At 41.4% G+C, this 12,546-nt stretch overlaps 1 protein-coding gene across 2 annotated transcripts in view; it reads right to left on the bottom strand.

Annotated features, from left to right (window-relative positions):
- Nucleotides 1-12,546, bottom strand: part of DCTN2 (dynactin subunit 2) — a 57,609-nt gene that overhangs the window by 22,744 nt on the left and 22,319 nt on the right. The window contains exon 1 of one of the 2 annotated variants that reach the window (XM_087925449.1): nt 5,077-7,620. The exons of the other annotated variant lie outside the window; for it this stretch is intronic. Coding sequence (XP_087781575.1) covers nt 5,077-5,130 — 54 coding nt within the window. The 5' untranslated portion in view covers nt 5,131-7,620. Of the gene's footprint in view, nt 1-5,076; nt 7,621-12,546 lie in introns of those variants that run through there. 2 annotated transcript variants of the gene reach the window in all.

Below are 12,546 nucleotides of genomic sequence, written 5' to 3'. Positions count from 1 at the left end.
TTTGTTTTACAAATCTGCAAAGGTCATAAATGCGAGGATTGGGTGCAAAGTTACATCACTGTGAATGGCCGCTGTAGGGGGCAGTTGCTAAAGGAGGACTACCTGTACTAGATTTATTTTGTTGGAATCCTGTATACAAGTCACCCTTTAAGAGATCACTAGAAACAAACAAATCAATGGCTCTTACCACCCTGGTTACCCAAGAGGATGCTCGCTCCTTCTCTAATTAATGAACTGCCTGAATTTTGTTTATTACCATCCAGAAGACCACCATGTGGGTTTCTCCAACAATAGATGCTTAATGTGCTTTCCATTCTAATTCAGGAAAGGGGGAAAAAGCACTCATAATCCTGGTTTGTTTTTGGGGTTTTTGTTTTGGATAACCAGAATTTTGGGGCACTCTGCCTGGAAACATAACAAAAGGGTTTAATAAATTAATCTGTACCATTCTTCTGGACTGGCTCTTGATTTCCAATCCAGCACTGAATTGATTTTATTTTATATTATTTATTTTTATTTCATTATGTTTTATTTTATTATTTTATTTTATTGTCCATCCATCTTGCCACCAGAAGATTTGGGGAGACTTACAAGATTAAAACAATCAAACCAGGGGGGAAAAATATAGCAGGCGGGATCAGTTTTTAGTCTACCAACCACCTCCAGGGTGATGCTCTCCCATTGGGAACCCAAGCCAACTGGCAGAGCCAGGTCTTCAGGCTCTTGCAGAAGGTCAGGAGCCACTTCAGAGAGTGAGATGTTCCAAACAGCAGAGAAGGCTCTTGTCCTGGACCCTGCCAGCCAAAATTCCCTGACCAATGGGGGTCCACAGAATTGGGATTCCCTGACCAAAGGGGCCCTCCTCTGCTGTCACGGGTCAGGCGAGCCAGTCCCATTGGGATGAGACGGTTCCTCGAACAACCTATACCCATGCCACGCAGGGCTTTAAGGATGATAACTGACACCCTTGAATTAATTGCCAGAGATTCTAAACTGCAGGAAAATAACATTTTATTTGCATTTGCATGTAGGCTCCAATGTCATTCAAAAGCACGCAGTGCCAGGTTTTTTGCACACTTGCAAGCCTTTTACTGCTGCATCGTATTTAAACAAAGACCTCACTTTTTAGCAGTTTAATTTCTAGCCCAAGCCATCTTTAAATCCATAGTTATATTTAAACGTTTTATAGATATAGAGATAGAGATATATAGATATAGATATATTTGTTTTCTTAAGTTTTCACGGGTATTTATATGTATGGTATTCAGCTTTGTTCGGGTATTTTCCCACGTCATTATAATTGTGCTTTTGAAGTTGTAGCAACGTTTCGGCAGAATCTCATCTGCCATCATCAGGCTTCTGTATTCTGCATCATCATGCAGACTGCTTGCATTGGCACGAAGCCGAAAGCACCAGCCTGAGGATGGCGAGTGGGACCTCGCCGAAACGTCATCAAGATACTCTTAATCTTACACAGGAAAAGACCCGAACACACCTAGACCTACATACCTGTTCCCGTGAAAATCTATGAAAATCTATGAATATCTATATCTATATCTATATGGCTTGTGTATTGGGTTGAACTAAATGGTTGCCAAAACCTGACACACACGATTAAAAAAAAAAACAATACACAAGTCTGAGGATGGCAGATGAGATTCTGCCGAAACGTCACTACAACTTTAAAAACACAACTATTAAGACGTGGGAAAATACCTGAAGAAACCTAAATACCATACAAACACACACACACACACACACACACACACATCTCCAAGGGGCAGTATTGGAATGCTTATGTGGTCTGCGAGCATCCCCAAAGCGGCAGGTGCCTAATAACAATCGGTTCAGATGAGCATAACTGAAGATTTTTACCACTTTTGTGCTGAAAAGGAGGCCAAAAAAAGACACACACCGTTCCAGACCAGTCTGTCTTATCCCTGCTCACTTCTGCAGCCAGTGACATCTAGGAGTATAATGGAGTTATCTCCCTGCAGGGTTTTCTGCAGAAAAGCAAGCGTCTTTCAAATCTGCAGTTGCGGCTGCAATAGCTATGCTATTAATAATAAAGTATCTTAGGAATAAATAACTTTATACAGTGAATGTAATATTAATGAATTTATGGAAGAAGAGAGGAGGACCCATCCTAAGAGCTTTCTGAGAATCTGCCATGGTCATCCTCCTTCGGCTTTCTGATAAAGTGGGCTATTACCAAGAGAAACTTCCAAGTTTCAATGATTCTCAAACAACGTTGAGGAGAAGCTCCCGGGAGCTTCCTCAAATAGGGAGCAAGTCATAGAAGAAAAACAATGAAACACAGGAAACAACCCCACCCCCAAAAAGGAGCAAATGCATGATCAAAAAGGGACAAATGAAGACACTTTCGGCTTTCTTGTTTTTGCCCAAAACCACAGAGTCATTTATAGTTACTATAAATTACAGTTATTCCATTATAGTCATTTATATGGAGAAACCTGTAGCCTGGTGACCTGTATCTCATCTCAGGCAATTCTCTAGATGCCAATTGTATCGGGGCAATGTCCAAGCATCCTCTCTGGTCTCAGGAAGCCTTTCTGACATATGGCTAACCTAGCCACTTATTCTAGGGTAAATTTCTCAGGCCCAAGGGCTGTGAGAACTTGGCCTTAGGGCAATGAAATGATTATCAGGAACTTGACAGCCCAAAAAAAGTGGGTGTAAGTCAATACAGCAAGGATTCTCTCAATTTTATCTAATCTTTTTATTTATTAAATTTACATGCCACCCATCTCACCCAAAAGGCAACTCTACTGTATGACAGACTGCTTTTCTTTTTAAATAGGTGCAGACTTTTTTCTTCTTTTTTAGACTGCAAAATGAAATCTGTCAGCGCAACTCTTTCCTTCCTTCCTTCCTTCCTTCCTTCCTACCTATCCTTCTTTCCCTCCGTCTTTCTTTCTTTCGCCTAACTCCCCAATAAGGCAACTCTGGACAGCTTGCCAAAAGAACGATAAATTAATGATTCTTTAAATTATGGAAAGTATTTCAGGCCCTAGATTTTAATAGCTAATATTAAAACTGCTGGGCTTTAATAGCAAATATTAATATTTTGTATTAATCACAAATATTAATATTTAGTGTTAATAGAAAACATTAATACAGTTGTTAATACTATAATAACTGAAAAGTGCAATTCAGAAAAGGTTCTGCTGCAGTAGTCCCTGGTTTTGATGCCTTAATGAACACAGATTTCTAGGTACACTAAAGGCAAGGTGTTTAAAATATTCAGAGGCCTGCGACAAAGTGTTTCATTTGCGTGCATTTGTGCACGTGTATACAGTATGCACACCAGTGGTTTTTTTTTTTACTATTTTTTTACTACCAGTTTTGTGTGCGTGGCTTATTTGGTGGGCTTGGCTTGGTGGTCATGTGACTGGGTGGGCATGCTTGGTGATTGGGTGGGCATGGCCAACTTAATGTCACTCACGTCAAGGGGTGCCTCACCTGGCCCCTCCCCTCCCAGCCATTCCTAGTCATACCCAGCTTCAACATATCTATAGTTCTGTAAAAATGTTGTTCATCTTTTTTTGACTTGATTATCTACATCCTATAGATGTACTTTCACGGACCACTGAAAGGAGGAAATGGCTCACATGCTTTGCTCAAGAGTGTGATAGGCAATAGGCTTTGAAGGGGCTGCCACAAAGGAGGGGGGACAATGTATTTTTCCAAAGAAGCCGAATGCAAAGAAGAAGCAATGGATGGAAATTGAACAAAGACAGAAGCAAACTAAGACTAAGGAGAAACTTCCTGTGAGTGAGAACAATTAACCAGTGGAACTGCTTGCTACCAGAAGTTCTGGGTGTTCAATCACTGGAAGTTTTTCAGAAAAGACAGGACGGCCATTTCTCTGAAATGGTATAGCTCCCTCAAGGTCCCTCTAAATGTTATTCTGTTATGCTGACATTTCCCCAGGACCTCTACTCAAATTTATTTCATAATTTCACGTATAAAATAGCCATTCGTGTAATACAACTTGCATATCATTCAAAACAGTAATTATTATGGCTGATGTTTGACAGCAAGCCTAAAAGTCAAAGATCACAAGTGCTTCTTTCTCCGTATGTATACAAAATATCACATACCAGAAATAGCATATTAAGCTGGATTTATGAAACCTGATGTACAAAATAAACATACGTATATTTATGCTCTGGACTAGACATTGAATGCATGTAAATCCCTGAAAAATATGTGATAGCCCTGGGCAAAAGAAAAGCAGTAAAATCACTCTAGATGTAGGGACAGTGTAAAGTATTAACGCATGATAAATTATGAAACGATTAAAAATAGCAGTTTTCTTTCTCTTTCTCTCCCTTTCTATTTCTTTTTCTTTCTCTTTTTTCTTCTTTTTCCTTTTTTCTTTCTTGTCTCTCTCTCTAACACACACACACCACTCTCTTATTTCTTTTTCTTTCTTTTGTTTCTTTCTTTCTCTTTCTGATCTTCCTTTTTCTTTCTCTTCCTCTTTCCTTCTCTCTTTCTCTCTCTCTCTCTCTCTCACACACACACACACACACACACACACATATCCCTGGTGTGGGATGAACTCAATGATCCCGCGAGCTCCAGTCAGCAGCAGGCAGCATGAAAAGGAAGGAAGTGGGTGGCGCGCCCTCCCAAAGACCTCTGGCGACCGCTCGCATTATTTGCGAGGGGAGGGGGGGCGTGTAGCACCCCCCCCCAGTCTTCCCAAAGCACCTCAGTGGACAGCGGCAGAGGCATCCACCCTTCCTCCCAAAGACCTCCAGCAGCTGCTTGCTTTCTTGCGGGCAGTGGCAGGAGGGCTGGGGCCACACATGTGGTGCGCAATTTTCAGCAACCCCGGCTGGGACATCCACCCGCCCTCGCTGTGCCACGTCTGCCACGTGGTAGGGAAAGCTGGGAAAGCGCCACGTGGGATGGAGCCACGCCGGCTTAGCCAGCCAGCCGAGCCCAGGGATGGTAGGGAAGGCCCAGAAATGTCCTGGGATGGTAGGGAAGGCCCAGAAATATCCAGGGACGGTGGGGTAGGGCTAGCACGACTCGCAGGCTTACCTGTGAGCAGGACGCAGGAAGATCAGGGCTGCTCAGTTGGGGCGCAGGCACCATGTGGGAAGGCTAGAATGGCAAGACCCAGGAGTGGAGGAGTGACTGGGCGGGGCGAGTGGCAGGCGGGCGGGCTAGTGGCGGTGAGCGATCATCAGGCGGGCAGGGCAAGTGAGCGAGCAGGGCAAGCGAGCGAGCAGAGACTGGGCAACCGGGTCGGGGGTGTGGCCAGCCAGATGTTGCTATCAGTTTGGCGACCCACGCCAAATTCTTGCTACCGGTTCACCCGAACTGGTGTGAACCGGCTGAATACCACCACTGATGCACACACAAATACTTTCTTCTTGAGAGTTCCTATATCAATGCCATATGTGAACTTGAACTTAATAACCCAATAATTGAGTTTGCTGGAGTAAGCCTGAAATGCTGAAGTAATTTTTGGCATTATATTTTAACTGGTTACTTTACAATTTTGGATGAAAAATATTACTGTAATTCATCTATCTCAAATGCCAAATAATAATGTGGATACACCCCGTTAGCACTGCCTCTTTAAAAAGAAATTCTTATTTACAATTTCTAATATACCTAGGAAGCATACCCAATTATGCAGGTTGTAGTTAACAGATTTGGAGAGCACCAAAGTGGAAAAGTCTATTTTACAGTATCAAAGACAATCAGCTTTTGAAGTTAAAAGGGAGCCTATAGTACAGATAATCTTCCATTTAAGACCACAAATGCGGCCAAAATTGCTATGGAAGGTAAAGTGAGTCACACCCAATTTTACAACCTTTTTGCAACTGCTGTTAAGCAAATCACTGCAGTTGTTTAATGAATAATGTGATTGTTAAGCAAATCCTGCTTCCTCCATTGACTCTGCTTGTTGGGAGCCAATTGGGAAGGTGATGATATGACTTCAGAACACTGCAACCATCATAAATACATGCTGGTTGCCAGGTGCGCCAAATTTTGATGAAATGACCATGGAGATGCTGTGACAATTGTAACACTGTTTTTCAGTGCTATTGTAACATTGAACTGTCGCTAAATGAATGGTTGTAAATTGATGATTACCTGTACTAATAAATGAGCACTTAGAGAAATTGTGGCAATTGGAATTTTGAGAGCAGCACTCAAATTTTGCTTTCTGAAAATTGTTGGAACTAGAATAAATTATGCAAATTATTTTATATATTAATATTACACACATTTTTGAAATGTGAAGCCAGCTGTAGCTACGTGGTAATCGCTAGCTAGCTGAGTGGAGACCCAAAATAAAAAAATGAATAATTAATTTAAAAAAAAAAACACTTTATAAACACTGGAAAGAAACCATTTTTCCAGAATTCCTTACACTGGCCTCCAATTGATAAAGCAAACACAAAGCAAAAACAAAATGCTGAATTTTCTTGAACCAGTAAGGAAAACAGCAATATTTTGAGCTGCAGAGATGAGGGTTTCATACCTTTTCCCAGAGATCTTTTCCTGGGAAAATCAACTGGTAATTCATCTAGCCCACATGGTTCTACCAAATTTCATTCAAGTTTATTATGAGTTTCACTTGTAAAAGGGAGTAGAATGTTTTACATTTTACTTTGCTTCCACATTTCGTACCTGCAGTGGCATCTACTGGCATATTTCTGTTAGTGGAAGCAACTTTATGGAAACAGAAAGGAGAGGAGGAGCAATTTCTCCTCTCCTATATATATTTTTATATACCTGTAAAGTTTGCTTCAGAAGATATTCCAACCCCAAGGGAAGGGATGTGTGTCACCAGAGAAATCCTGTTGTGCTAATGTAAGTGTCTTTGTGAGAGACAACCCAATAACCTGACCGTACCAAAATATTTAAAGGCATCCCAAAACGAGAGAATTCATTTTATTGCTGTTATTTATGTGGAACAAAAATATACTTCATTTTCTTTTCAGGTAATATGACAGTTAAGTCCATCCAGCAAACTTCAAATCCTTCTTCTGGATTTTTCTGAGAGTAGAGTATGATCATCTCAAATGTAGAAGATCAGAGAATATCCCAATTAAATATCATATATAGAAAGTTGGATGAAAAATATTATCTAATGAGATCCTATTCAAGAGTCAAGATTTGGGCTATATAAAGCAGGGCCTCCTTGGTTGTGGGGCCATCCCAGTGATAGAAGTTTGCCTGGCACCTTTATTATACTTAGGGATAGCTCTATTTCTGCAAGCTTTTAAAAACTCTGTTGTCTTAAGTGTAATTTTAAACCATTGTGTATACACTGTAGTTTTGATGCCTGATATTTTCTATTTTAGATAGCTGGAATTTTAAATTACACCTTCGTTGATATCACATCATCAACTTATTTTATGTAATGTATGTAATTTACAACATATTACTGCATTTCAGTCTTTGGCACACCACCCAGAATGTGCTCTTATTAAGCACACTTATATAAAAAAATAACAAAGGTTGTATTCCAAAATATTGTTCCAGTTGATTTAATAGGCTGGCTTTCTTTATGAACTGAGCATTATGAGTCATCTTTCCACAATTAAAATGAAATTTTCCCCAGGCCAAATTAACAATCTTGATTATCCATCAATCTATCTTTAGACTGTGTGGAATGACAATGGATTTAGTTCTATGATAGATGATGGCAAGCAAAATTTTACTGATTTATTGATGCATAATTTTAAACAATAGCTGCAATAAGGTGGCTAATGAAATGAGAATACTTGGGGTAATTGGATAACCAGAACTAGATTGCTGTATGAAAGGACATCAAGCTGCCTTGACTTGGACAATCAAAATCAATTTCTAGGCTCAAAATTTGTTACTTCTATCATTAACAATTTAAAAAATATGATAGGAAAAATATACAGAAATTGGCTTTCAGAATGCCTTCTAACATCTTATAAACTCACGCAGTGCCTAAAGGAAAAGTTAGCAACAGTCAATTCCCAATTGCTTCTCTGTCAGGGATATTTGGGGAAATATTTTTATATGGACTCTGGCCTGATCAGTTTGCCTTTGAACTACATTTCTCTTTGTCTCTAGGGCAAATCTTGCCCTGTTTTTACAGAGTTTTCCCTGCCATTAGACAGGCGGCTGAAACCCCTTATATAGTTCCTTTCCAATATTGTAATCTGTTGGGTTGTAAGAATTATAATGATTTTTTTCAGCCCAAAGGCTAGCTAATCCAGAGCAATCCATTTAGAATACTGTACGTTGTTCTGGTTATCCAATTTTGAGAAAGGAAGAAAGGTATATTTTGCATCTTCATGTTCAAGGGCCACCAAAAGGGGCTACTGCTCTCAACTCTTGTTTGTGAGTCTTCAAGATCAAGAAGCTAGGGAGGCCACCATGCAAAAACTGACACTAAGCTAGATGGCAATGGGTTTTCATCTTCTATTTTGAGGCAGACTGTTGGAAGGAGTCTTCGCCTAACTGTAATAGCCATAAAACTTAAAATGGCTCTGCGCTTCACTTGCTTGCGATTGATTAATGAAAGGGTATATAGAAAGGGCCAAGACAAAGAGCAGGCCACCTATCAGGTCTTTATCAAAACTGAATGGCAGTTTTTGCATGGTATGAAAACCTGGCAAGCAAAGCAATAGTTGTTCATTTCTTAGAATTCTTTTAATGTGGTGTGGAGGAAGCAATCCCGAGCATTTTCAGTTTCCGGTAACAATACAGGTAACCTTCATTTAGTGACCGCCTTGTTTACTGACTGTTTGCAATTACCAATGGAAAAAGTAAGTCTGTAACCAGTCCTTTACAAGTCTGAAAAGCCAAGGGAAGCTGAAGGGAGACTGTCAGCACAGTTGCAGTTTCACTTGGCAATCGCTTCACTTAATGATCAAGTTGTTAGTCCCCACTGTGGTCACTAAATGAGGACCACTTGTTTCTATTTGGGCAGCCAGCGAACAACTGTCTGCCTAAAATACAGTAAGTTCAGTCCTCTACAGTAGCAAGCACTGGCAAAGATAAAGAGGTTAGCAGCTACCACTTCTCAGCACAAATACCAAAGCAGATGGAAGGTGAGGCTTCTTACCAGCTCCTTGCGTTTCCACCAGAGATGGAAGAATTGGGGGCGGGGGGAGTTAAGAAGAAGGAAGGGGGAAACGAAGAAAAGGAAGGGAAGAAAAGACAAAAAAAAATTATTAGAACGCTTTCACATGCACTACACACCAAACATTCAAATATATTCACCGATCAAGGTAATCATTTCTGCTAAGCTTGCCCCTCGCCCAAGCTGTTTCAAACTTTCAGTGCCTTGGAGGGAAGGCCCCGTGAAAGGGAGATGTTTTGAAAAGAAGAAGGTTGACCGTGCAAGGTCGCCAAGTGGTTACTGGGTTAAATGGCAGCTGGAGGATGTTAGATTACAGTGCCACCTCTGCATATGTGGAAAATGGAAGAGAGGGTCAAGATATGGGAGCAGCAAGTGGTTACGGCAAAGAGCTCAAGGGAGGGCTCCCTGCCACTTCTTCCTTCTGCTGAAGGTTGAAGATTCCCCTGTCACTGGGAGCGGTGCAGGCTGGGTGGAGAGCATGAGAAAGAGGCCTTCAAAATTCATCGGCCAGCGGGTTTCTGCCGCGGCGTCCAATGAAGCTTTGCTGGACCAAGCACCCAATGGCTTAAGGCTTCTAGAGCAGCTCGTGAAACTGTGGACAGCAGAAGTGGGAAGCTCTGAGGGGAAAAAATGTTAGCTTCCCTCTTTTGCTTAGAAAGCTACCATTTACAAATGGATAATAGTTACCATGTTTAAGTCTGAGTAACTCTGGAGGTTAAATTTTTAAAAAGCAAAAGATTAGAAGCTATAAGGGTATTCGCAGGGTATACTTAATCAGCCAGGGTCATTTTTTTTTATCCATATGAAAGAGGCAACTAAGAGCAGGCAAATAAAACCCCCAAATCACCCCGCTCAACTCTCACTGAAGTGAAGCTGGTTTAAAGGCTACAGGTTCTGGACTCCAAGATGGCTGCAACTGACGCTGAATCTGCGTTCTGTAGTCCTCGACTTGCCTCCACAGTTGAGCCCAGCTTTTATGTTGCTAAGTGAAACATCTGTTAAGTGAGGTCTTGCCTTATTTTTCTTGCCGCATCTGTTCAGTGAAATCGCCGCCGTTGTTAAATTGATAACATGGTCGTTAAGTGAATCTGTCTTCCCCACTGACTTGGCTTGTCAGAAAGTCGCAAAGGGAGACCTCACGACTCTGGGACAGTGCGGCCGTCATAGATAGGAGTCAGTTGCCAAGTGTCTGAATTTTGATCACGTGACCGTGGGGATGTTGAAATGGTCGTTAGGGGTGGGAAAACGGTCCTATGCCACTTTTCTCAGGGCCGCTGTCATTTTGAACGGTCACTAAATGAACTGTTTTAAGTCGAGGACTACCTGTAATCATTGAAAGGAGCAATACTGATGCACAATGTGCAGGGATGTTTAGATCCCCCGTTGCTCTTGAAGGCTGCTTCTCAAACTGGGAAGCGCACTGATACAACAATGACTTATCGGCATTATATCTGTGGGAAGTTCAAATCCATACAGCCACTATACAGCCAGGCAAAACAAGCCTCTAGCTGCCTTCAGAACCCCTTCTCAATTTTACTTGATGCCCCCCCCGCCCCCCCAAATTACTATCCAAAGTATACTCAAAGTATCCAGCACATTTCCATTTTAATTCAAACCTCGGGGAGGAGAACTAAGTTGCCTATCAGGAAGAAGCCAAGGGCTTCCTCGTATTTTAGGGCTGCAAGCAACTAGAAGGGTTAAAAAATACTCCCTCTTCTACCTGTGCAATGCTGAAATGTGAAATTGACGCTGTAACTGTGTCCCCACCACCCCTGTGTGGCTTGTGTGCAGCTCATCTTCTACAAATACAGTTTTGTAATGGTTCTCTCCTAGGTAGGAATTTGACTTTACAGCAGGGGTGTCAAACTCACAGCATCCCGTTGTCACCACATGACATATCACAGCTTTGTCCCCCTTCGCTAAAATGCGGGTGGGCATGGCCAATGCAGGATGCATCCAGGCCGCGGGCCGTGAGTTTGACATCCTGCTTTACAGGTAGTCCTCGATCTACAACAGTTCATTTAGCGATCAAAGTTACAATGGGATTGAAAAAAAGGGACTTACGACCATTTTGCACACTTACAACCATTGTAGCATCCCCATGGACAAAATTAAGACGCTTGGGAACTGACTCATATTTTATGATGGTTGCAATGTCCCAGAGTCACGCGATCGCCTTCTGCGACCTTCTTACACACAAACTCAACGGGGAAGCCAGATTTTTCTAACAATCACTGGCTAAATTTAACGTCCGTGATCCGTTTAACAACCGTGGCAAGAACAGTCGTAAAAATGGGACAAAACTCACTTAACAAATGTTTCACTTAACAACAGAAATGCTGGGCTGAATTGTGGTTGTAGGTCAAGAACTAACTGTATTTCATTTCTTGGTGTTCCAGACTTCTCCCCTTCTCATCACATTCCCTTCTTCCCAATTGGGGACATAGCAGTCTTGCCGATCTTTTTGCTTCCTGCCATTGGTAGCTAGAGGGGTCACTCTCTGGCAACATGAGAGGACAAAACACCAACAGTGGACCATTCATGCAACAGTGGGCATCAGCCTACAGAAATGCATAAGAACGGCAAGATCATCGGTTGTATGGAAATTCTCCTAGAGTAACTGACTTACATAACAAGCCTTAGAAGTCAATGTCTGTGGAGATTCTCAGTCATTCAGGTCATGGTTGTTCCAAAAGTGCTTTCTTTCATGAGGCAACTGGATTTTTTCTTTGAAGACTGTTTCACTTCTCATCCAAGAAACTCCTTCAGCTTCTTGGATGAGAAGCGAAACGCCTTCAAAGAAAAACCAGAAAGTCCAGTTGCCTCATGAAAGTAAGCATCTCTAAGACACAGAAGTCAATATTTTTTTTCCCCAAAACCTACATAAGAGAGTCATTTCTCTTTTGTAGTACTAGTTCTACTAAAAACCTGATTGTCAAGATAGAAAAAAAAAATCTGTGGGAGCTATAAAAAGGCAACTGATATTTTACAGATCTAAAAGTCTGCAAAACTGGGTTTATCTACAAGAAAGCAGATCTCATAATTTCAAGGAACACTACAGAATTAATTAGCTAATTACACATCGCCTTAGGATGCGTGCAGCAAAAATTCAGAGATGCTTATTTTCTGCAATGGGGTTTTCTTTTATGGGATTTTCTTTTCGTGGATGTGTGCTTGGATGTGTGCTAGCAAGACTGTATCAACCTTTTGTCTCCTCTTCTAATTGCAGCATTCTGCAGACATTTGTCTGAGAATAGAGGAAGTCTTACATGGAAGATGCTGTCTACTGGCAAGTAAAGGAGGGGGGGTGCTCCCACAGCAAAGAAAGCTCTGCAGATACCCTACAGATACTTGAACTTTAAATCCCAAGACTTTCCCTGCTGAAAATTTTGGAAGCTGAAAACTATATTCAGCGTATTTAGATAAAA

The sequence above is a fragment of the Pseudonaja textilis genome, chromosome 2 (genome assembly GCF_049901715.1).
Source record: "Pseudonaja textilis isolate UNSWEBS1 chromosome 2, rPseTex1.2, whole genome shotgun sequence".
Classification (NCBI taxonomy): Eukaryota; Metazoa; Chordata; class Lepidosauria; order Squamata; family Elapidae; genus Pseudonaja; species Pseudonaja textilis.
This window is presented reverse-complemented; position numbering and strand designations above follow the sequence as displayed.